A 26,144-nucleotide genomic window follows, 5' to 3' on the forward strand; every position below is an offset into this window, starting at 1 on the left:
AGGAAACCTAATAGAATGTTATCATTTATTGCAAGGGGAATTGAAAACAAAAGTAGGGAGGTTATGCTTCAGTTATACAGAGCACTAATGCGACCATATCTGGAGTACTGTGTACAGTATGGCCTCCTTATTTAAGGAAAAATGTAAATGCATTGGAAGCAATTCAGAGAAGGTTTACCAGACCAGTACCTGGGTTGTCTTATGAGGAAAAGTTGGACAGGCTAGGCTTGTAGCTGCTGGCGCTTAGAGGAGTAAGAGGTGACTTGATTGAAACGTATATGATCCCGAGGGATCTTGGCAGGGTGGGGGGGTGGATGTGGAGAGGATGTTTTTCCTTGTTGGAGAATCTAGAGCTAGGGGTTACTATTAAGAGGTCACCCATTTAAAACAGAGATGAGTCGCAATTTCTTCTGAGGGTCATGAGTCTCTGGAACTCTTCCTGTGAAGGTGGTGGAAACAGAGTCTGACTATTTTTAAGGCAGAGGTGGATAAATTATTGGTAAGCAAGGGGGTGATAGGTTATCGGGAATATGCAGGATGCAGATTTGAAGTTACTATCAGATCAGTTATGATATTAAATAGTGGAACAGGCTTTTGGGACAGAAGGGCCTGCTGTTCCTTGTTCATATGTTTGCGTTGGGTTCATATGTTTGCGTTAGACTAAGGTTTTGCATGTCGTCACTACTGTTCTCATTGAGTAATTTACAAGTTGGTTCATTTTAGTTGGTTCATTTTAGTTGGTTCATTTTAGTTGGTTCATTTTAGTTGGTTCATTTTAGTTGGTTCATTTTAGTTGGTTCATTTTAGTTGGTTCATTTTAGTTGGTTCATTTTAGTTGGTTCATTTTAGTTGGTTCATTTTAGTTGGTTCATTTTAGTTGGTTCATTTTAGTTGGTTCATTTTAGTTGGTTCATTTTAGTTGGTTCATTTTAGTTGGTTCATTTTAGTTGGTTCATTTTAGTTGGTTCATTTTAGTTGGTTCATTTTAGTTGGTTCATTTTAGTTGGTTCATTTTAGTTGGTTCATTTTAGTTGGTTCATTTTAGTTGGTTCATTTTAGTTGGTTCATTTTAGTTGGTTCATTTTAGTTGGTTCATTTTAGTTGGTTCATTATAGTGAAGCAAAGTTTTTTGTGTATTTTATCAATATGTCCTTCAGTGCACCATGTTTAATAGCTGGTGCCTCGTATGATTTCAAATCCCTCCAATGCTTTGCCCCTCCCTATCTCTGTAATATCCTTCAACCACACAACTCTCCACTATCTGAGCTGCTCTAATTCTGGCACCATGCGCATTTGCAATCATAACTACTCCACCATTGGTGATCATGTCTTCAATTCCTTGGGCCCTAAGTTCTGGAATTCCCACCCCGCACCTCTTGCCTCACTTTCCTCTTTGCAAGGCTTTGGGCCATGTGACCCAATATCTCCTTGTGTGGCTGAGTGCTATACTTTAGTTGTATAATGCTCCTGTAAAGCACCTTGGCATGTTTTGTTACATGGTTAACGGTTAATGGTTAGGGCGGCACGGTAGCACAGTGGTTAGCACTGCTGCTTCACAGCTCCAGGGTCCTGGGTTCGATTCTCGGCTCGGGTCACTGTCTGTGTGGAGTTTGCACATTCTCCTCGTGTCTGCGTGGGTTTCCTCCGGGTGCTCCGGTTTCCTCCCACAGTCCAAAGATGTGCGGGTTAGGTTGATTGGCCAGGTTAAAAATTGCCCCTTAGAATCCTAAGATGCGTAGGTTAGAGGGATTAGCGGGTAAATATGTGGGGGTAGGGCCTGGGTGGGATTGTGGTCGGTGCAGACTCGATGGGCCGAATGGCCTCCTTCTGCACTGTAGGGTTTCTATGATTTCTATGATGGTTGTTAAGATGTGTATGGCCACTCGTGTTAGGCAGGGGGCTAAGACCACTTTGAGTTTTGATATTGGCGATAAAGATGGCATGGATTCTGAGCAGATTTGAAGACCAACTTCCTCAAATCAGCAAATGGAAATGAAAGTAGATGCACAATTCTAAATGAGGCAAAGACAAAAGGTGAGACCAAGAATTGTTTAGCTCACTAGAACAGCATAGATAGCAGGATTTTGAGAATGAGGGTTCATATCATCCAAAAATGTCTACCTTTTAAGATAAAATGTATATTGTGATCATCATCACTGTCCATTTCTTTGTTAGATTCTTTCCCTTGTTGTCTAAGTTCTGCTTTTTTCCTGTGCTGAGCAGGGTGCGGATCTGTTGTGCTGGAGATTGGAACTTTTGCATTTCAGATTTTCATTGTCTGCATCAGGCACTCCCACATCATGTAGAGCGCAACCAGATGCAGTAAAGCCCATTCAGCCCTGCCCATCAATATGTCTCAGTCTCAAACAATTTTGTGACTCACCAAGCTCTTGTGGTTATTCTCCATTTTCTTTGTACTTTCATTATTGAGCAATCTCATTGCCTCAAACCTTTCTTCCTGAATTTAGTTCCCATTATATTCAGTGCAAAATAATTCTTCTTAACCTCGTTTTGTGTATCAGCTAACTGACTCACTTCTTGCTCTGCTGTAGCATCTGGAGTCCGAGACCTTTGCTGCATGATACAATTTCCAAAATTGAAATGTAGTGCAAGTATCTGATGGGTAATGAAAGAAAGTCTTTTGCTCTTATCTTTTACAGAGATCGGAGAAGTTTTGGGCGAGGGATGTGTTGAAATTGGAATAAATTGAGCAGATCAGTGGAGCAGGTGCAAAAATAAATTGGAACGTATCAGGTTTAGGGACAGATGGGAAAGCAACAAATTTAGAACACACAGGGAAGTGTTTTTTTTGTTTTAACTTGATCTTGGGAGTTGGATGATATTAGAAATGTCACTTCTATAAATCCATTTCTAGTTGCCCTAAAAAGCTACTGTATGATGGGCCTTCGACTGAACTGCAGCAGTTTTTGTGTAATGCTCAAGATATTGACGTAAATTAAAATTATTACTAAATTAGAATATCAAGTGTTAACAAAAAATCATTGATTTTTCAATCAGACCAAAATCATTTCCAATTTCAGTTGCATGCTCAATTATCTCATCAGCTAAATGGTCAAACCACATGAACATTTTTTACCAGGCAATAGAATCAGAAGGTTTTTTGTTAGGGCATCATGATTGGCACAAGCTTGGAGGGCCGAAGGACCTGTTCCTGTACTGTCCTTTGTTCTTTCGTTGTTCTAGTGGAATAGTACGTCAGTGTTACCTGTGAAGTTGATTTACTACCTTCACACTACAATGTTTACTAATGGTTTCCTCCCATATTACGAAAGATGTGTTGATTAGGTGCATTGGCCATGCTAAATTCTCCCTCCGTGTCCGCGAACGGAGTGTGGCGACTAGGGGATTTTCACAGTAACTTCATTGCAATGTTAAGGTAAGCCTACTTGTGACACCAATAAATAAACTCTGCAATGTGACCAGTTTTCTGACACTGTGATAATCCACGTGGTAAAAAGACAAATCATAATGTTGAAGCTTATATAAATTAAATAAAAACCCGTCAGCCTTTATCTTTACTCGTGGTCTGCAGCCAGATTGTTGATCTTAATTGTATGTCAGCAACACAGATGAGTTCAGCCAAATGACCTGTTTGGCGCTGTATGTTCTGTAGAAGTAGGGCATGAGAAGACACAAAATGGCCTTCAAAGTTGGAATTCTCAACAGCATAGCTTCAGTTTTCCATCCTAGTAAAAATGCTATTACTTGATTAGACATCCTTTTGGCCAAACAGAAAACAAAGGCAAACAACAATACGTTCAGCTTTTAAAATTTAGAAATGGCTACAAATATGTGTACAATATCAAGGAATTGCAGTGATTCTGAAAATCATTTGAGAGATCTTCCTGGAACAGGTATTCCCTTTGTTTTAAGGGTTAAGTACCAATCCTATCCTTTCGTGCTCATATTGCATTGCAAGAATGACGTGTTGCATAAATGACACATACAAGCTTAAAAACTACAAAACCATTTTAAACGTCCTTTCCAAAACACATGAATAAATAACGTATGTAAAATACCTTCATAAAATGTAAATATGCATTTTTGAGAGGATAATACCAAAGGTTATTAGTTTTTAAAAAACATAGAATATTGCTTTGAAAAAAGTGGACGGCTCCTTCCTTGCCCAAACCACCACCTCAGCAACTTTCCTTCTCAGCTGTGTGACTGGATAGCAATCCGAAACATGCCACATAAGACAATCAGGCTGTATATAAACATTTTAATTGAGATGTGTGCATATGCAGTGCAAGAAACAGGCCAACACATGAACACTGCACTCCAGTGTTAGCAGACTGTGGTCATGACTAAAATCACCAGCTGTGGCTAGTCTGGTTCCCTCGCAAAACTCTGGAGGGGTTGGTGAAACAGTGTCAGGAATCAGAGATCAGGCCTCTCACTCTTATCTATCTTGGGGGCAATGGTCTAATCAATTAATTCAGCAGAGACCAGGGGCTGGGCCTGAGATTCTACTTGCTCTGTTTGAATAACACACAAAACAGGACACTCGGCCCCGGGGAAAGCAGAATTTAATTAAAGATCTTTGCATGGACATTAAAACATTTGGTACATTGCAGCATTGGGCTGAACAGTGTTTACTTTTAAGTAATCCTTTGCATGTGTTATGAAGGTTCACATCATGGTGCCTGACCATATGCTATGGTATAGTGCCCAAAGTTTGCATCAAAGTCTTTCCCCAAGTGCTTTTATAAAAACAGTGGGCTGCACATTGCCTGTTAGCTGGTGGGTCACATGGGGTGCGATCACAACAGTTTGTGTCTCTCAAAACTGCTGTCACCATTGGCTATTCCCTTCATCTGGTGTTCAACAGAACTGTTACTGGAACCGAAATGACTGGTTTTGCATTGCAATTCGATATGGGAATCTACTTCCTGCAATCCCCTTCTTAAACGTCTGTAACAAGCCATATGATTCAGATGAATTCCTGTGTTTTGCAGCTTCAGTGGTGTTTTTCTGAAAGTACGATAGACAGTTTCAAAGCGGTTTACTATTTTATTCTTTGTTTTGGTTGTTTCCTGTGGGGATAAAACTTATCTGAGTAACTCCAGGAGAAAGCTGTTGCTTTTTATTAGTCTGTGTTTAACGTTTAAATATCCTAATTCTGTGTACTGAGCAGTTTAATATGAGGGATTCATCAGAGTTCCATTAAATGCTATTGTAACGCAAGTTGAAATATTGTGATTGCAATTTTAATATTTGCAATGTGTTCTTCAGGAGGTCCCAGGTGATCTGACACTAGACATCTTACTGAACATGTCGGATACGAAAGTCTGTGAAGCCATGAAGAGGCATGGCGCCAACCCTGAAGAATGTTGTCGGCTGAATGCTGCCCTCTCCTGTTTAAGGAGCGTAAATGATTCAGGTAATTGTTGCTGCATAGCTCTTATGGTGAGCCGGTCAGCACGGTTCTGACAACTTTTCATCAGACCTTAAAAACTTCGAGAAGTTCCTGAACGCTAACAGTTGATTAAGGATGGATTGCAAGATGAAATACCAAATGTTGTGAGGTGCTCCCATTTTTCTAAGATCCCAACATTTTTTTAAGGTTCTGAAAGCATATTGTTTAATAACTAATGTATCTTATTGTTATCGGTGATTTTGATTTCATTTATTATTGTCACATGTATTAGTATGCAGTGAAAAGTATTGTTTCTTGTGCACTATACAGATAAAGCATACCATTCATAGAGAGGGAAGGAGAGGGTGGAGAATGTAGTGTTACAGTCATAACTAGGGTGTAGAGAAAGATCAACTTAATGCAAGGTAGGTCCATTCAAAAATCTGACGGCAGCAGGGAAGAAACTGTTCTTGAGCCTTAAATTCTGAGGTAGATATGATTAGTTTGGCAAATTTCCCTGCTAAATAGTCACATTGGTATTTTATTCCATGGATACTTACAAGGAAGTATTAAGTCTTCTCTTTGGAGCACAATGTATTTTTCTTGCTTTCATTCAGTGGCTGTCAATAATCCATGAAATGATGCAAAGAGATCTATTAATACACAAAAAACACTTTTTGATGCTAATGTTTGACAGTTAGCTTGAGTTATTAAATTTTCAATCAAAAGATTGTCGAACATGCCAGTTGGATGTGTATTTGAGTGTAGATTATATATATATATTTTAAAAAACTATCTTTTCAACAGTGCAATTTATTTGAGCTCTCCTGTCATTATTTCTGCAAGGGGTGTATAAGCAAGCGGCATTGCCCCAGCCCCCTAGCCAGCATTTTGCCACTTGACTGGTTAATATGAATTGCACGTTTCTGTGCTGTCTGGACCTACCCCGTTTCTTCTCTTTTCCAGATAGGGCAGCACTTCCTCAGTATCTTTCCAATCAAGAACTAAACAGGGAATTGAATCTGTGTTCAATGTCAATCGTGTTTACTTAGAATTCTTTTCACCCCTTGACTAATTTTTTTTCACAAAATTATTTTCTGGAGAGTGAGGAAGTAACTTGTTCCTACGTCTGGGTATATTCTCGTTGAAATTGGATGAGCTTGACCCAGGGTTTGTAATGTTATTGTTCCTGGCATTATATTTAACTTGTACCTTGAGCAATGCTGCTCTGGATTGTACATTAGTTGCAAAATGATACCTTAATGTTTTGTGGTTTGCTGATTGCTACATTTCTCGTAAATGCACAACAGAAAATGCATCTTATCCAGAAACGTATATTATTTTTACAATGGCTTAGATTCTATATCTTCAATTTTTAAATGATCAAGATAATTATTCTGAAGATTTGGTCCTTGTGTGTGTTTGATTTGTATTGTTTCTCACATGTACGATAGCTTAAGAAGATTCTAAGTGTAGGCTAATCCACTGACTAATCTAGGCTGATGCACAGAGAATAAATTTATATTTCAAATATAGGGGTAATGCAATTTGGGCTTTAAATTAAATCCTTGAGATCACTTTTCAGAATTTTAGTTAAGATGCATGCATTATTGTAAAACAAAAGTGGAACTTGTGTTTACAGTACCAATCGTTTGTAAGCCAATAGCCATTTTTGAAACCAAAGCAATCATATTTTGAAACCAAAACATAGGGTACTTCAGGGGTATAATTGGACAGAAATGGATGCCATCCCATCCCAAAGAAATAAATGGCCCAAGAGGGGTAACCTCCAGTCATAAGCAATTTATACTGATCTGTAGTATCATCCAATCCCATTGTGAGCATCATTTTAATACCATTGTCATTGTGAACATTCCACACAATTGTTCTAACCGTAAACCTTTATAATTTAAATCATAACTTCTGCTTTCTGGACTTCAGATCAGTGTAAAACTGGAATTTTCCATATTGTGCTCTGTATTGATTTCCATAACCCATTTAAACGTGTTGGGTCTTTCAGTGCTAAATATGAGGCTACTTTGCAGGGCAGGTTCAGTAGACATGACACTACATGCACACTGTTACGCTAAGTAGTCGTCAGAAGCAAGAATTTTGTCTGTTTTAATTTTCCCCCAACCCAGGGCATGTGAAATCTATTGGAATATCAATTGCTGTTCTGGCTTAGATCTGTTGCTTTGGCAGGCCTTATTGTTCTATTATTCCTTTATTGGTTTGTTTCCTTTATCAGAGAGGTCAGTAACCAGGGGTCATAGATTAAGGTAATTAGTAGGATTAGAGGAGAGTTTAGGGTTGTTTTCACCCAGAGGACATTGTGGATTTGGAATTCACTGCCTGAAAGGGTGGTAGAGGTAAAAGCCCTCACTGTGTTTATGGCACTTTTGAAGCGCTGTAACCCACATGGCTACAGACCAAGAGCTGGAAAGTGCGATTAGGCTGGGTAGCACTTTTGGCCAGCACAGACAAGATGGGCAGAATGGCCTATTCTTGGCTGTAGATTTCCATAATTTGGTGGTTCTTTTATTCACCATTTTGCTCACTGAGCCATCAGCAGAATGGTAGCTTAGCAAATGTTATCTGTGTTACCGGTTGGAGGTGGAAACTGAGTGTCTGTAAATATAGGACAACCATATTTCAGATGATAATCATTCATGAAATCTGGTTCAGATATGAAGAAAATCAGTCTACGATGATTCTTCCTGCTACCCACAATAAGTCAAGATGATGTGCCAAATTTCTGTACCTGGAATTAACATACAAGTGAAGATAATCAAGTATTTTGGGACAGATATTTTGGGCACAAATATTATAGAGAAAGACATGAACCTTGAGAGTTTCAGGTGCGATGACATTGGATTTCCAAAAAGACAGGCTATGTGCTGACAATCGAACATACTCAACACAATTCTGTTTCTTTTTCCTCCAAAACTGATTCTACCTCTGATCTAGAATTGCTGATTTTAAAAAATCATCTGAAAATAAGAACTATGAAAATAATAGCCAAAATATTTGAAATTCAGATGAAAATCTGTTTGAGCAAATCTGATTTGACTTAATTACTAATTTGATTCAATTACTATCAACATCGTCATTAATAGGCAAATGTTCGAACTTGGGGCCAAAATTATTTTATTTCTTTTGATACAACGAAAATACCTCTTGGGTACTTGTAATTCCTGGCTTATTTTGGTCATTGACTATTGTGGTTGTTCACAAGGGATGTAGAATTGTGGAATGATCAAAGCATTTAAACTAGTCATAAGAACATAAGAACATAAGAAATAGGAGCAGGAGTAGGCCATCTAGCCCCTCGAGCCTGCCCCGCCATTCAATAAGATCATGGCTGATCTGAAGTGGATCAGTTCCACTTACCCGCCTGATCCCTATAACCCCTAATTCCCTTACCGATCAGGAATCCATCTATCCGTGATTTAAACATATTCAACGAGGTAGCCTCCACCACTTCAATGGGCAGAGAATTCCAGAGATTCACCACCCTCTGAAAGAAGAAGTTCCTCCTCAACTCTGTCCTAAACTGACCCCCCTTTATTTTGAGGCTGTGCCCTCTAGTTCTAGTTTCCTTTCTAAGTGGAAAGAATCTCTCCACCTCTACCCTATCCAGCCCCTTCATTATCTTTGTCATTGTGTCTATAAAGTTGTAGGCACGTAATAATCTTTGTCAGTTTCCTGAAATCTGGATTGCTTTATTCAGATGTCTGTTTCCATCCTTCCTGTTACTTTCCTAAAACATGCCAAATCTATAGAAGTTAATGTACATAATGGAAATATTAAATTGTTGAATCTCTGAATAAAATGCAAGTAACCATCTGTCATTTAGTATTTTATTAAGTGTCAAGGTGCATGCCATGTTACTTCAATATTTATCTTTCTTTGCCTTATTCTATTTTAAAATGTTTTAGCCACCAGAAATTCAGTAAATTATTGACAAAATTTAAAGGCTAATGTTGCTGCACTAATTAATTTTGATCTTTATTTTGTATTCCCTTTAAATAGGCGGTGAGCTCCAAGATGATGCTGTTCTTTGGACTTCATCTGAAACGAGACGAGAAAGCAATACTATACCTCCTTCAGAGCTGGGGTGTACTGTTGGTTCCAGACAGCCGCACAGTCCTTCCCCTGTTCCCAGACTAATTCACCCACAGCCACGTTCAATATCTGTCTCCGTTATTCCTACGTCGGATTATATATACTTGCCAAATCGGTTAGATAACTTAGTAGACCCCTTTTCACAGTCCCCGCGACCAGGTCGGCGAACGTCAGGTGTTCAAACCATCACAACTACACCACCAGCCACTCCTCCCTCAAAGAAGAAGCATCGATTTAAGCCACCCCGAACTCCGCCGCCACCTTCTAGAAAACTTATTCAGCTTTTTCCTGGTTTCTCAGGACTCACCAGGAGCAAATCTCATGAATCGCAACTGGGCAATAGAATAGATGAGGTACCAACAATTAAGTAAGTAAGATTTAGACTTGTATTAATGCAATTTGAAAACTTGATTGCTATCCAGAAAGAGTTTTAAACAGTGTATCAGGTGCCCCTTCAAGCCTGTGCTATTTTGAGACTAATAGCTTAGAGGGTTGTCATGTTGTGTTGAGTTGGACATGTTTTTATTAAACGATTAACCTGCTGATCAAGTGCAGCATCCTCATCACCTTGTAAAGATTCCTGGAGAGGCCAATAACTGGGCTCTGTCACCATATACTATTTTAATAAACAACGATTTTCTAAATCATGACATTCTTGGGCGTTCTCTACTTGAAGCAATACTTGCACACTTGCGTTCTGTCATGAACTCCTGATAAAGCGTGCAGTTTCCCCGAAACTGTTAATATATAAATATCCATTGGATGTTCATAGTTTGAAAAATGTGCACACAATGCACTGATTGAATATGTTTCACTACAAAAGACAAAATAAATTCAAGTTTTATTTATAAATCCTTACTGTATACAACAGCTCTTTATACAGCTTTATATGTGGATATATATTTGACAAGTGTTACTTATTAGTGTGTTTTTATATATTTATCAGGTATTAAACAATGCATGATGGTAAGTCAATAATAAGTTGTAATTGTATTGATGAATGTTTAGATTGATTTCTTGTCTTTAACTGGTGCTCTGTCTCTGACTGTAACCGATGCTGTGTCTCTTACTGCTTGTTTAAGATTGATACATTAGAGCCAATTTAATGTTAATCTGTCTGACCCGAGCTTTTTTCTAGGTTAACTTGACCAGTCCCTGGTATTGTTATTTTCATCATGCCAGGTTAAAGTCCAACAGGCTTATTTGGTAGCAAAAGCCACTAGCTTTCGGAGCGCTGCCCCTTCGTCAGGTGAGTGGGAGTTCTATTCACAAACAGGGCATATAAAGACACAAACTCAATTTACAAAATAATGATTGGAATGCGAGTCTTTACAGGTGATCAAGTCTTAAAGATACAGACAATGTGAGTGGAGAGTGCGTTAAGCACAGGTTAAAGAGATGTGTATTGTCTCCAGACAGGACAGTTAGTGAGATTTTGCAAGTCCAGGCAAGTCGTGGGGGTTACAGATAGTGTGACATGAACCCAAGATCCTGGTTGAGGCTGTCCTCGTGTGCGGAACTTGGCTATCAGTCTCTGCTCAGCGACTCTGCGCTGTCGTGTGTCGTGAAGGCCGCCTTGGGAGAACGCTTACCCGAAGATCAGAGGCCGAATGCCCGTGACCGTTGAAGTGTTCCCCAACAGGAAGAGAACACTGTTGCTTGGTGATTGTCGAGCAGTGTTCATTCATCCGTTGTCATAGCGTCTGCATGGTCTCCCCAATGTACCATGCCTCGGGACATCCTTTCCTGCAGCGTATCAGGTAGACAACGTTGGCCGAGCTGCAAGAGTATGTACCGTGTACTTGGTGGATGGTGTTCTCACGTGAGATGATGGCATCCGTGTTGATGATCCGGCACGTCTTGCAGAGGTTGCTGTGGCAGGGTTGTGTGGTGTCGTGGTCACTGTTCTCCTGAAGGCTGGGTAGTTTGCTGCGGACAATGGTCTGTTTGAGGTTGTGCGGTTGTTTGAAGGCAAGAAGTGGGGGTGTGGGGATGGCCTTGGCGAGATGTTCGTCTTCATCAATGACATGTTGAAGGCTCCGGAGAAGATGTCGTAGCTTCTCTGCTCCGGGGAAGTACAGGACGACGAAGGGTACTCTGTCCACCGTGTCCCGTGTTTGTCTTCTGAGGAGGTCGGTGTGGTTTTTCACTGTGGCGCGTCGGAACTGTCGATCGATGAGTCGAGCGTCATATCCTGTTCTTATGAGGGCATCTTTCAGCGTCTGGAGGTGTCTGTTGCGATCCTCCTCATCCGAGCAGATCCTGTGTATACGGAGGGCTTGTCCATAGGGGATGGCTTCTTTAACGTGTTTAGGCTGGAAGCGGGAGAAGTGGAGCATGGTGAGGTTGATCCGTGGGCTTGCGGTACAGTGAAGTGCTGAGGTGACCGTCCTTAATGGAGATGCGTGTGTCCAAGAATGCGACCGATTCCGGAGAGTAGTCCATGGTGAGTCTGATGGTGGGATGGAACTTGTTGATGTCATCATATAGTTGTTTCAGTGACTGTTCACCATGAGTCCAAAGGAAGAAAATGTCATCGATGTATCTAGTGTATAGCATCGGTTGAAGGTCCTGTGCGGTGAAGAGGTCTTGTTTGAACCTGTGCATGAAGATGTTGGCATATTGAGGTGCGAATTTGGTCCCCATGGCTGTTCCGTGTGTCTGGATGAAGAACTGGTTGTTGAAGGTGAAGACATTGTGGTCCAGGATGAAGCGGATGAGTTGTAAAATTGCATCTGGAAACTGGCAGTTGTCGGCGTTGAGTACTGAGGTAATTGCAGCAATGCCATCATGGTGTGGGATGCTGGTGTAAAGTGCCGAGACATCCATTGTGACGATGAGTGCTCCTGGTTCAGCTGCTCCATGTGTGCTGAGTTTCTGTAGGAAGTCCGTAGTGTCGCGACAAAAGCTGGGGGTTCTTTGTACAATGGGTTTCAGGATGCCCTCGACTTAGCCGGAGAGGCCATGCAGGCGCTACGACAACGGGTGAATGAACACCGCTTGACAATCACCAGGCAACAGTGTTCTCTTCCTGTTTGGGAACACTTCAGCGGTCACGGGCATTCGGCCTCTGATCTTCGGGTAAGTGTTCTCCCAAGGCGGCCTTCACGACACACGACAGCGCAGAGTCGCTGAGCAGAGACAGATAGCCAAGTTCCGCACACATGAGGACAGCCTCAACCGGGATCTTGGGTTCATGCCACACTATCTGTAACCCCCACGACTTGCCTGGACTTGCAAAATCTCACTAACTGTCCTGTCTGGAGGCAATACACATCTCTCTAACCTGTGCTTAACGCTCTCTCCACTCACATTGTCTGTACCTTTAAGACTTGATTACCTGTAAAGACTCACATTCCAATCATTATTTTGTAAACTGAGTTTGTGTCTTTATATGCCCTGTTTGTGAACAGAACTCCCATTCACCTGATGAAGGGGCAGCGCTCCGAAAGCTAGTGGCTTTTGCTACCAAATAAAGCTGTTGGACTTTAACCTGGTGTTGAGAGACTTCTTACTGTGTTTACCCCAGTCCAACGCTGGCATCTCCACATCATTGTTATTTTCCCCAGTTTCCATTTGCAGAATGGGAAGGTTGAAATAAATTTGGAATGGCTCGAACCCAGTAATTAGACTGGTATCAGTCAGGGGCTGAATATAACTTTCAGATGTGAAAAATACGAGAGGGCTAATTTCAAGGGGTAAGGGATCTAACCAGGGTTAAAATGAAACCAAATACTGACAAAAAGAACTAACGGAACAATGGGTGATCTTAAAGAGGAGGTTTACCAGGTGCAGACTAGGTATATTCCAACGAAGGCGAAAGGTCAGGCAACCAAAGGCTGGGTTCATTGGCTGATGAGGTGGGAGAGAGAATATGATGAACCAAAAAAGGTGTAGGAGGGTGAATTCTTGAGCGCAACTCAGGCCAAGAACAATAAATTGAGTGGGGAAGTGAAGAGGGAATATGAGGATAGGACACGCTACAGTGATTAGCACTGCTACCTCACAGCACAAGGACCCAGGTTTGATTCCCAGCTTGGGTCACTATCTGTGTGGAGTTTTCACATTCTCCCCATGTCTGCATGGGTTTCCTCCGGGTGCTCCGGTTTCTTCCCACAGCCCAAAGATGTGCAGGTTAAGTGGATTGGCGATGCTAAATTGCCCTTTAGTGTCAGGGGGTCTAGCTAGGGTAAATGCATGAGGTTATGGGGATAAAGCCTGGGTGGGATTGTGGTTGGTGCAGACGCGATGGGCCAAATGGCCTCCTTCATTGCAGTTAACATAAAAGGTAATCCAAAAACCTTGTAAGTAGTAAGTTGGTATAAGAAGCACGATGGGGAACAAAGGTGCTTTAGGTGCAGGGAAAGGCTAGCATGCTCAATGCGTACTTTGTTTCAAGATCTGCTATGGAAGATATGCTGTGAAAATAACAATAGAAACTGAGATGGTAGAGGTAATGGATGGGGTGAAAATTGAGAGGCAGCGTGTAGTGGAAAGACTAGCAATGCTTAAAGTGGATAAATCATGTGGTCCAGGTAGCTAAGGGAACTGCATTGGAGATTGCAGGAAGGTTTGCCGTAATCTTCCAATCTACCTTAGATAAGGGGGAGATGTCAGAGGAATTAGAGGGTGCAAAATGTGACACTGTTGTTCACAAAAGGGTGCAAGGATGTTCCTAGTAACTACATTCAGTTTAACATCAGTGGTGGGTAAGATTTCAGGAACAATAATCAAGGATATTTGGAAAGATTTGAGTTAATTAAGGAAGGCCAGCATGGATGTATAAAAAGGTAGATTGTGTATGACTATCTCATTGAATGTTTTGAAGTAACAAAGATGGTTGATTAATGAAATGTAATGGATGTTGTTTATATAGATTTCTTAAGAAAGCTTTTGACAAAATGCCACGTAAAAGGCTGGTTAACAAAACTGAGGCTTATGGAATAGGAGCATCAGTGTCAGCCTGGGTAAATTGATGTAAGCACAGAAAACAGCGAGTCATGGTAAATGTTTTTTTCAGATTGGAGGGTGGTAGATAGGGGTGTTCGCCAAGGTTCAGTGCTTGGATGACTACACTTCTGATGTATGTTAATTACTCAGTGTTCAGTGTTATGATGACCACGAAGGAGGCGGGGGATGATCAGTGGGCTTTGTGGAATACGAGCTGCCTTATTGAGCAAGTGGAGGGTCACCCAGTGAGAAGCAGTCAGCAGGGGTTTTTAAGCCTGTTACTTTACCTGAGCTGGAGTTGTACGTCCTGAGGTGAAGAAGACTACCTGACCGTAAGCTGCTGGCTTGGCCCTTTCCTTTGGTGCACAATAAAGGGTGTTGGTGATAGGAAACTGGCGTTTGGCTGAATTACTTCAGTGTGGGGACTGGAATACAGAGTAACACTTCAAAATTTGCTGGTGATGCCAAACTTGGAAGTGTGAAAAATAATGAGGGTGACTGCAACAGGGCATGTGCTAACATAATGGGCAGACAAGTGGCAGATGGAATGTATAGTGTGAAGCAATGCATTTTGACAGAAGGGAGAGGCAATATCGACTTAATGGCACAGTTGTAAAGAATATGCAGGAACTGGGGAATCTGGGGCTTGTGTGCATTGATCTTTGAAGGTAGCAGGATATTGAGAGTGTGTTATTAAAGCATATAGGATCTTGGGCTTCATTAATATTGAGCAGATTGGTCAGGAAGTTATGCTGAACCTTTATAAAGCTCTGGTTAGGTCAGAGCTATAATATTTTGTCCGCTTCTGATCACTGCACTCTAGGAAAGATGTAGAAGGTCCTTGAGAGAGTGCAGAGGAAGTTTATCAGTGTGATTGCAGGGATGGGGGAATTTGGCTAGGTTAGGGTAGAGAAACTGTGATTGTTATCCTTGGAGTAAAGGAGGTTCATATGACAGGTTTGGATAAGGAAAACTCATCCCATTAGCTGACGGTACAAGGATAAGGAGACACTGGTTGAAGATTTTGGACAGGAATTGCAGGGGGATATGAGAAAGGATGTTTTGCACTGAGTGGTAAACACCTGGATGGATGGTGAAAATGGAGACTATCAATGATTTCAAAAAGAAATTGGATAGACACTTGAAGAAAATTAGTTTGCAGGGCTGCGGGGATGGAGTGAGAATGAGATTGTTTAGATTGCTTTACCGAGATTCGAATAGCTGCCTCCTGTGCTGTTATGACTCTAAGAAGCAAAATCTTCTCTATCAAATTCCGCTGAGTGAAGAGGTCGTATTGCTGTGCAATTGCTGAAATGATGCATGGTTCTGTTTTTGCAGAATTGTGGTACAAAATGCACCAAATATCATACATATTAGACCTTCATTTAGTGAAAACAATGTTTTTTAGATGGTCATGAATATAAAATTTTAATTACAAATTATGAAACCTGGGTGAAAAAATGCAGGCATTCTCATTATCCATGCCCCAGTGTCAGTTTGAGGCAGATATATATGTAATGTAAACTGTTAACTTGATCAGAGGTGTCACTTAGGTTTCACTTCCAGTCACCATGTTTGAATGACTATGGAAAAGATCTCTGCTGTGCATTGGTTTAGCAGACTTGTAGAGCTGTTTATTAAGAATGCACTTGTGATTTTGGTTCACCTAATGCACCTGAAAAACATCACCTTATCCACCCCACCCTTTGTGTCTGCAGGGCGTCATATGTCTCCATTCTGTTGTATAATTTGTGCACTTCTAAACCTCGTAATTGAGGTGGATTCATTTCAGTGTTCTCCTCTAGTACTAAATATGTCATCAGAATCATTATGGTTCAATTATAGTGTGATATTTTAATGTGTTTAACCTGCTAAATACAATCCAACACTAGCTTCACAATTTTGAACATATCTTCATTTAGTTCTGTTGTTGTTGGTCAGTGTAACTATTGCTTACAACTTCTCATTTCTTTTTTCTTCCCAGGTTCGGTAAGAAAAACAAGTTTTTTCTCAATCTGAACATCAATGGCAGTGGCAACAGCTGTGATGATATTGCTACCCGATCTCCCTTATTACCATGTAGGCCTTTCTTTCCTCAATCTGTCGGGAGTTCTCACTGTCTTCCCACAACGCCTTGTCCATCTGATGACCACAGTTCTCCTAAAAGTTGGTATTCTAGCATTAACACAGCACTGAGGCATGCATCGTGTTTGGGTGCTTTGCATTTATCACCATTTTAAATTGCGTCTGAGAATGGCTTAACCCTGCCTGGCCTGCTTGGTTTTCAATTTTGCATGACTTTTCTATGAATGAGTAGACAAGTAGTCAATGCACAAGCATTTTATTCTAATCATTTCAGATATGCAGTGCATGTTGTCTCTCTTTAATGAAGCATGTTTCCTGTTCACCTTTTTCTGAAAACATAATTAACTTTGATATTCATACAATCCTTCTATGGCCAGCCTCATTCCATGGCGAAAAAACAAGCCAAGGCATGATCAGCATTGCTCTTGAACAAACTACTGAGAGGTGTGTGAACCGCTCAGGAGTGTTTAACATTAGGCTATTCATATCGTCTTATAAAGAAACAACCAGCTGCACATTTAGCTAACTGCACCTATGACCCAATGAATTGGATAACTCAGTTGCACACTACTTTGGGCAAACAGTCCACTGTACCTGTAGCTCTGAATTAACGAGGTTAACTTGCACTGGTAATGTCCTTAATGTAAAAACACAGAGAGCATTAGGGACAATGAACAAGAGTGAGACAGGCAGAAGAATTGAGAATATCCAAAACTTTGTTTCAAGAGACAGGAGATCTGGGCTGCAGGATAAGGGGGGGGGGGGAGAGAAACAGAGACATCGAGGTGGGCTGGGGACGAGGGGGTAGAGGCTGGCCCGCGCATGTTCGGTGGGGGGGGCAGTGATCAAGGGGTGGGGGGGGTGGTGGGGGGGGGGAGCGCTGGTCACAGATCAGCATATGTGCAGTGGCCTGCTCAGCGTTATGCTGTTGACCTCTTCAGGAGTAGGTGCTGCCCCCTGATTTTCAGCGTGATTCACACTAGTGCTCTCTGCAGTGCGCAGTGTGTGGGAGATTCATTCTGAAACTCCTGCTGAAAAATCCAGCGTGATTTACTCCAGTTTTTACGTGAATCTGACACTTAGAATTGTTTTGGGTGAATTACCCCCAAAATTCTGGATTTCTGCATTTACTAAACCTGTGTGGATTCCGAATGTCGCTGTTCAACTTAGCCTATTAATACAGAAAGCACTGTTAGCTTCCTCGTTTTTAAAATCCCAATATCAGCTCCTTAATTGCTTTTTGACCTGATTTCCCCTCCCACTAACAAATGCCATTCTTTAAATAACTGAAATAAATGGATGAGCTGCTCTCCCTCTACCATATTTGCCCTTGTGTTTCTCCTTGGGCCAGAGGGCAGCAAGGCAATCTGCTCTTCACTCTTCTAACATTGGCCTGGGCAGAAGGGAGCTATGTGAATGCATCCCCAATGGACTCTAACCTAAGTGTTAACCACTTTGTGCCTTCCTTGTTGTACTTCAGAATGCACCTTTTGAGATTTTTATGCTTGAAAATATGTTTAGTTTTAGAAATCTTTCTAATTCATTGATGCTATAATTGAACTTTAATATGGTGTCAGTAGTAGATTATTGAATTTTGTCCTAATTAGATACTAAATAAGTCCATTTAATTGTTGTATTACTTTGTAGAATTTTAAATAGGTTTTGTTCTTCATAGTTAATGGCTGTAGTGATGGAAGTGCAGATTCTATAGCCTACTTTAAACACTTGTTGAGTGTTCACATTCTCACACACTATCAGTAATTTGGGCTTATAACTTCAAATCGTTGTTGTAGAATAACCAAGTTAGTCATCAGGAATTGTGCAACATTGGATTCAGAATATGAAGCAATAGTCGCTTAAAATATCACAATGCCAAATGTCTGCTATTAGGAACCAAAGCCTCTGCTCAAGTATAGCAATGCCCACGTTGATTTATCATTTGATGCTTTTGTATGCTATGCAGCATTGCAATATTTCAAGTGCAGAAGTCTAGAAGTTCTCGGTAAGGAAGAGTAGACAACTGATGAAAATGTGTAAGAAAGTTAGTAAATTAAACACATTTCACTCACTGCCTCACACAGCGTGCAATGGCTGGCACCTGCATGGAGTGCAATTATAATTAATCTTGTTACATTTATTTTTCTGTGGGATAATTGATCTAACTGTGAAGAACAGGGCAGCAATGTGAATAATCACGAATATTTATTATGCTGGTCTTTTAAGGCGAAATATTTCAAGCTTCTGTTTAATACCTTGTGTCTTGTAGACTTCAATTTGAAATGTTGCTTTATTTATTCTTTTTCTGCCATTTTTTTTCTCCCGCTCTCCGTCAATCCCCTTTCTCTTTCCTCCTGTCTTTTTTGTATTTTCTCCTTTTGTCACATTTTTAACCCCTTTAGCTTCTTTCCTGTTCCATGCCCAGTGGAGCCACAATTCACGTGTGAGCCTTGGCACTAAGTGAGGGCAAACTTTTTATAGTATTGTGGCTGAGTCTGATTTCAACTTCACCAAAATTCACGTGCGCCTTATAGAGGTCACTAGATGATCATCAAAGAAGGGGTTATGACTGTCTCTGGAGTAATGAGGCCAATTGTGGCATCCTGTTGCCATCATGATCAGTTAACTCAGCACAACCTGCAACATTTTGGCCAGTATGGTTCAACATCTTTGAGGAGTGTAATATATTTTGTAATTCTACTTAATAGTGATGTAAATATAACTCATTGGTTTAACTTGCTTGGTGGTCTATAAAATATGCAGGCTTCCAAATTAATTCAAGTTCGTTGCTGAGTGAGTTGGTCTCTGCCACACTGACAGCAGAGGTTGCCAATATAACTGGCTAAAGAGAGGGTGGAGGGAGGGAGAGAAAGGAAAACTGTCCAGCATTGAGCTTTTGTTGGACACATGTTAGTTGCAGCTGAAGGTGGATGCCAAATGAAGAAAAAATTGAGCTTTGTAATGATGCCCTCCACAGTAGAATAGACTACTGGCAGTCTACACTTGGACGAATGATGAATATTCACTTGGGTTTGGTACTGGAAAGTATTAGTGCCCCAGCAAAATCCAGCTGCTCCTGGAAGGTCAAGGGGTGAAAATTAGAACAAAAACTAAGTGGCTCAGATCTTGCAGACAGCGGTGCATGACATCCACTTCAGACCTCAAAGAAGACTGTCGATGAAGCTTTAGTGGGATTTAAAACATCAAGTTCCTCCGTTCTGTTATGACTCTGAATCTGGTGCCACTTGCGATATCTGGAAACAGTGCAGACAGGCTGGTAAACCAATCAGATTGAAGAATTCTCATAGCCAGGAAAGCAGAGATTGAAATTGTATTTTAGGATATTGTATAGAAAGCAAAATAAAGATTAGAACACATACATGAACATACACAGTAGAAATTGAAATCTCATAAAATTGAAAATAAATAATTATACATTTTAAATGTTGTTCTTGGGGAATGAGACTGCACTATTAAAATTAGTCTTCAAGGGTTATTTTGCATTAATTATCAATTGGAGGTACGCTGTTTTAAAAGACTAAAGTTTACAACAGTTTACTGATCGTGTTGCAACTGTGAAGAGTACAACAGTGCCTCCTGCAGAGGAGCAGGGCAACATCTAGATTTCAATGTTTTGTGTTGCACGTGCAGATGTCAGAAGTTACGATGCGTATGCATAGTAATAGTGGCAAACATCAACAATTCAGCCATCATTGCAATTTGCACATTCTGAGCCTTTATTTTACAGCTGTTTCAAATGGCTTTCAGTTCTCAAAAGCTGATGAGACATGTACTTACTGATTGCTGATATAGCAAAGTAATAATTTCATGTGGTTTGTGATGTAATCAATCAGTCAGTGTATTTAGCTAGATGTTGGCATAGTTCAAAGCTTACCAGAGTGTATTGACAGTACGCACAATACTTGTTTACTTATGTCTTCCGTTTATTGTTCCAGTAACCATCAACATCAGAGATGAGTTCCTCCACATAGGAAAAAATGTTTTTCTTCCATCATCTTTTTCTACACAGCTCACCTTTCAATCTCCAAGTCAAACCACACACGTAGAACAAAGCCAAGGGGATTCTCTTCAGTGTATCTGACTTTAGAAGAGGATTTACCTTTGCTCGATTTGATGCTTCATTTTTTTTTTCTCTTCTCCCTGACACCAACCCATCCATAACACAGCATTAGTTTGTAGCCCAAGTTTGAGGCATGGAAATCTTGAAATGGAACATTTCTTACAAAAATCAAAGAAACAATGTAAATCCCTTTTTTCCCTGCTCCACTCCCCACCCAAACATAAAGAAACTCTTAAGTAAGTTGGGAAAGTACTCACTTGGGGAATTACAGATGTAACATGTTGATATATTGATATATGATGCTACTAGACCACTCAGTGGGATTTTCCCGTTGTGTGTTTCGCAGTGGCAGAGGTGGACTGCCATTGGCTTTGCTGGATCATTTGGTCCCATTGATGTTAACGGAGCTTCCTGTTGAATGCACCCCTTGCCACCGAGGAACCTGTGGCGCACTGTTGGCGGGACTGGAAGAGTCTATCTAAGTCTATATATACATTATATCCACCATTCTCTTTGGATTTTGTGCAACTAAGTTTGTTTCTGTGTAGACTGATTGTGCAAAGTCTTTATTAGTCTGAGAGCTTCCATTTTAAATGTATTGCAAGTGCTTGATTGTGCTTCAAAGATGCACAGCAAAGACTTTTAACAGTCTAAATTTACAACTATGGCAAAACCCAACCTGGTACACAATATTCCCCCCCTCCCCTCACCCCTGTCAACCACGGCCATCCAGCTTAAATTTGGTTCTGCATTAAAACAACCAAATAACCATGCCTCAGTGGTTTTTTAAAATTGGTTTAATTCTTTGAAAGCCACTTTAAAAATCTCTTCACCCTTTTGCAGACACTTTACATGTACCGCGGGGATCTCCTCAGATGCTACAAAGGGATTTTGGACTTTCCATTACACATAGGTAAGTAATAAGAACCAGAAAACAGTTGTTGAACTTGTTGCTTGGATCTTGTTTGATGCAGTGCTACTTGATCTGGCTCCTACTTCATGTGTCTTTGGACCTTCATTTGCAGTCTGATTCATAGGATTCAATATTTTTCCATCTCCTTTTCTTGCACTCCATCCAAAGATGATGAGGCCTGAGGTAGGATGTAGTGGGGGAAATAAGATGATCTTACTCTAAATTGCAAATGAGAGAATCTGATTGAAATATAACTATTAGGTCTAACTAATAGTTCTGTAGGGTCCCTTCCTCTTCCTTTTAGGTTGTGCCTGTTATGTACCTGACAACTGCCCATAAAAGAGTGATTGAAATCTGGAGCTTACTTTGTGGTGAAGTGCACGTTGGTTCCTGCATCACTGACGGGATGCAATGTGGTGCAGCATTCTGAGAGTGTTACATAATTCTGATAATTTTATTTTGGGGTTGGGCAGGGGGGCAAGCCATTTGTTAGCCCCCAATAAGTCGATGAGTAATATTATTGTTTTGAAGACACCAATTCTTTTTGTTTTATGCCATGCTTGGAGAGTTAATTAAAAACCTGTACATTACCCACATTGGTGAAAATAACCGAACCCTTGGTAAATTGGTCGATGGAAAACCACATCTTAAAAACTAAATTTTTGGCAATGAATCTTTCTGAAAATATTCCCAGTCTGTTTCACAGTCTGTGCTTGCACCTTGCAACCCACAATTTGTTGCTGCTCTGGAGCTCCCAGAAGGCAGTCTTCCTAGAACCTGTCTGGCTAGAACCAATTGTACTGATTTTGAATGTGGGATTGTAGTTTGAAATGATTATAAGTGGAAAATTTTCATACCCCTGTTAGACAATGTGATAATGTTATAAAAATCTGGTTATAAAAACAAGTTATTGATTATAATTGTTGTATCATTGGTTTGAAAGGTTACCAAAGACGATTAAAGTTATTTTAGTAGTGACTTGCCTTCAGAACCAATGTTCAAATGTTTTTACTGAATAATCAGTATGGTTATAAGACCATAAGACATAGGAGCAGAATTAGGCCACTCGGCCCATCGAGTCTGCTCCGCCATTCAATAATGACTGATATTTTTCTCATCCCCATTCTCCTGCCTTTTCCCCATAACCCCGATCCCCTTATTAATCAAGAACCTATCTAGCTCTGTCTTAAAGACACTCAATGACCTGGCCTCCACAGCATTCTGCAGCAAAGAGTTCCACACATTCACTAAGTTCTCTCCACTATTAATTTTTTCTACTTCTACAGCAATCATTTCAAAGAAGTGGAAAATGGTTCTTTAAAAATAATATTGATGAGTTTAAATTGCTACATGAAGCAATAGGAATGTCTTTAAACGTTCATTTAATGTCATTTATTTGCTTAAAACATACTTCTCAGTTTTGTTTGATATGTGAGGGGAAACTTAACCTGGTAGTTAACTCATTCTATCAGACTTTAGAACAGCTTGCTGCCACTGTATCAAACAATATTCCACTCTTCAGAAATGACTTTCTGTTGCTCACTGACTAAAATAAGCCTGTTACAAACTTACTTTTAGATTTTCAACAAAATCCTGGTTATCACAGACCTGTCAAGTTTGTCAAAAAAATATGATGTTTGGTGTGAAGTGCAAACATTGTAGGTAAGTTCTGTTGGAGCAGTTACATTTGTTGAATGAATCTTTGAAACAGCCAGAGATGTAATTGTAATACTCCACCTAATTAGTGCAACTTGGGTAAATGTATGCCTCGTGTGGAACTGTCTGTAACACTGGCTAACAAAGTCAGAGATTGAATTCATGGTCTGCTTTAGTCTGCTGGTCTCAACTTGGGCAGCAATGGGGTGGTTAAAGACTGGATCAAGCTCTGTCTGTGATGTCTTTCATTGTTAAATATCCAGCTGACGCACACTGCTGAGATGTGTGTGATAAAGCACACATTCATCTTAATCACATCTGCCCTTCAGATCTCTTCGGCCTTCTAAAAACAAATAGGAAAACCTTTAGCGAAGAATCAAGATCAGCTCTAGTCATCAGCAAAGTCTCCATCCTGTTCAACTGATTTATTGAAATAGGTTCTATTAACCTAGATACTCCGGTAAACGTATGTTTGCAGTCTGTATGGGGGGAAGCTTGAAATTATGATAAACCAAATGAGATGGATTGGTTCCTAGGAATTAAATCCGAGGAAGATCCAATCAGGAAATGATAATGTTCCCAAAGTATAGCCATCTTTCTTAAATAAAACCCAATTCACAGATACAATAAAACACCATTAGAAGTCTAAAACTGTACATAAATAGGCCCTGCAGGATAAGGTCACAGCTTCTGATAATATTAATGGTAAATACATATGGTATCCGTTATTTCTGTTGATCTGTCAGTGAAGTTCGCAAATCGATGATTAGTTTTGAAACTAATAGTAATGAATTTGAATGCATTTTGGTACTATATTTTGCTTTCCTCTTAGATTGAAGTGCCACAACAAATGCACAAAAGAAGCTCCTCCATGCCGGATATCATTTCCTCAAAGTAAGATTTAGATCCATGATACAGAGTGTACAGCATCTTTTCCTGAAATATGTTTTAAGTCATATGGTTGATTAGACACCATCTGACTGAACAAAGTCACGTGGGTGTTGCATGATGTTCTAAGCTGTAGTGATGATGCAAAGTAGTGGGCTCCAAATTACCTAGTTCTTGGTCACCCCCCCCAGCCCAATCTATCTCCCTCTACCAGCTCCAATTAATGCTATGGCCTGCCACTTGTTCACATTGCCTCCTCCTGGTCCTCAGCATGCTCTATTGGCATCAAGCCCAGAAAATAGATAGTGAGATCTACATTCTCTCATTCAAATCTGCTCAGCCTCATCTCTCTTATCAAAATTTATGACCCAGTGCATGCACATTACTTTTCTTCATGTGAATTTAAATTTTGGTTATTTGCCTATCAATCCAGTTTCAGTGGGTGATACTTCAGCCTTCTGGTACTCTCTAGCTTATTATCTTCCTTCCTAAAAGTCCTCCTTATAGTCTATATTTTTGGATCTTTCCCCACATTTTTGGATGTTTCCCTTTCATACCTGTGTAGTTGAGTGTATGTGGATGTAAACTACAAGGACATGTTTTCCATGTGTATACTGTTGTTGCTGATATAGATAGTATCATGACATTTTGGAAAGGCAAGATATCAACATCTCTGACAAATGCCTGTAGCGCAGGATGGCAGGGAAAATGAAATCTGATTAAAGCAAGCCAAGTTTCATACTGCCATAATGTTGCATTTGTTTAGAATGGAAGAAGAAAGTAACTGTGAGAGTTTTCTCAATGCAACTTGCACCTAAATAATGTGTTGCTTAATTTCACCTCGGCTATACTTATACATTAAGCTGTAGTGATGATGCTCTGTTGTCATGTGTGGTGGTGGAGGTAGGTGGGGAAGAAGGTCGTGTCTGACCTATCCTAAAATGTTGCAGTCTGAACTTGTTAATGTTTGTTTAAGGTTTTGACCCAGGTTGCTTTGCTGCAGAACCAAGTCATATAATAATACATTCTGCTGTGTTTTGAGGAACCAGTATGTTAAGTCTCTCCTCTGTTATCTAGTATCATCAAAAATTCGAAGAACAGAGTCTGTGCCATCTGATATAAACAATTCTGTGGATAGATCTGCGGAACCACAGTTTGGCACTCTTCCAAAGGCTCTAAAAAAGGTAACTGCTCTCCAGCTTTCTGTCCCAATGTGCGTGCACCAGCTTTATAAATTTGAGTGTGGACAATTCTATTCACTTTTCAAAAATTGTGTTGTTATATTGATTGTGGGATGCTTACATTGGTAATAAATATCATGTTTTGGTGTACAATTTTTGATTTTATTCATAGACTCAAATGCTTCAAGCTATGCAACATGGAAGAAGGTCATTTGGTTTATTGTGCTTGTGCCAACTCTTTTGAAAGATCTATCCAATTAGTCCTACTCATGCTGCTCTTTCCTATTGTCCTGCCAATAATTTATTTTCCAGTATATACGCTTGTAATAATATGACCCTTCCAGGCATACTGCTTCTGTTAAACAACTTTAAACAACTCCATTCTGTAATAATGGCCTATTACTCATTAACTAAAGAGAAAAAAATTCAATTGTACGGCACTTTTTACCAATGCTGGACATGTCAAAGTGCTTTGTAGCCAATGAAGTACTTCTGAAGTGTAGTCACTGTTGTAATGTAGGCAGCACAGCAGCCAATTTGCACACTGCAACCCCCCACAAGCAGTAGTTTGATCGTGACCAGGTGATCTATTTTTGTAATGTTAATTGAAGGATAAGTATTGGCCAGGACACCAGGGACACTGCTGCTCTTCAAATTAGTGCCATTGGATCTGTTGCATTTAAAGGAGAGCGCAGATTCAGTTGAATCATCTGGCAGATGACTCTCCCAACACTGCACCCTCATTGATTCATAGTGGTCTACAGCATAGAAAAGGCCATTCAACCCTTCATGTCTGCTCCGGTCAAAAACAACCACCTAACTATTCTAATCTCATTTTCTAGCACTTGGCCCATAGTCTTGTATGCCTTGGCATTGCAAGTGCACATC

At 40.3% G+C, this 26,144-nt stretch overlaps 1 protein-coding gene across 17 annotated transcripts in view; it reads left to right on the forward strand.

Moving 5' to 3' along the window:
• The window catches only part of ksr1a (kinase suppressor of ras 1a), a 184,594-nt gene that overhangs the window by 122,860 nt on the left and 35,590 nt on the right, over positions 1–26,144 (forward strand). For all 17 annotated transcript variants that reach the window (XM_078224723.1, XM_078224721.1, XM_078224724.1 and 14 more), the window contains 7 exons: positions 5,257–5,404; positions 9,413–9,872; positions 16,440–16,621; positions 21,462–21,531; positions 23,110–23,193; positions 24,020–24,081; positions 25,153–25,259. In XM_078224723.1, coding sequence (XP_078080849.1) covers positions 5,257–5,404; positions 9,413–9,872; positions 16,440–16,621; positions 21,462–21,531; positions 23,110–23,193; positions 24,020–24,081; positions 25,153–25,259 — 1,113 coding nt within the window. The remainder of the gene's footprint in view (positions 1–5,256; positions 5,405–9,412; positions 9,873–16,439; positions 16,622–21,461; positions 21,532–23,109; positions 23,194–24,019; positions 24,082–25,152; positions 25,260–26,144) is intronic.

This window comes from Mustelus asterias, chromosome 12 (genome assembly GCF_964213995.1).
Source record: "Mustelus asterias chromosome 12, sMusAst1.hap1.1, whole genome shotgun sequence".
Lineage (NCBI taxonomy): Eukaryota > Metazoa > Chordata > Chondrichthyes > Carcharhiniformes > Triakidae > Mustelus > Mustelus asterias.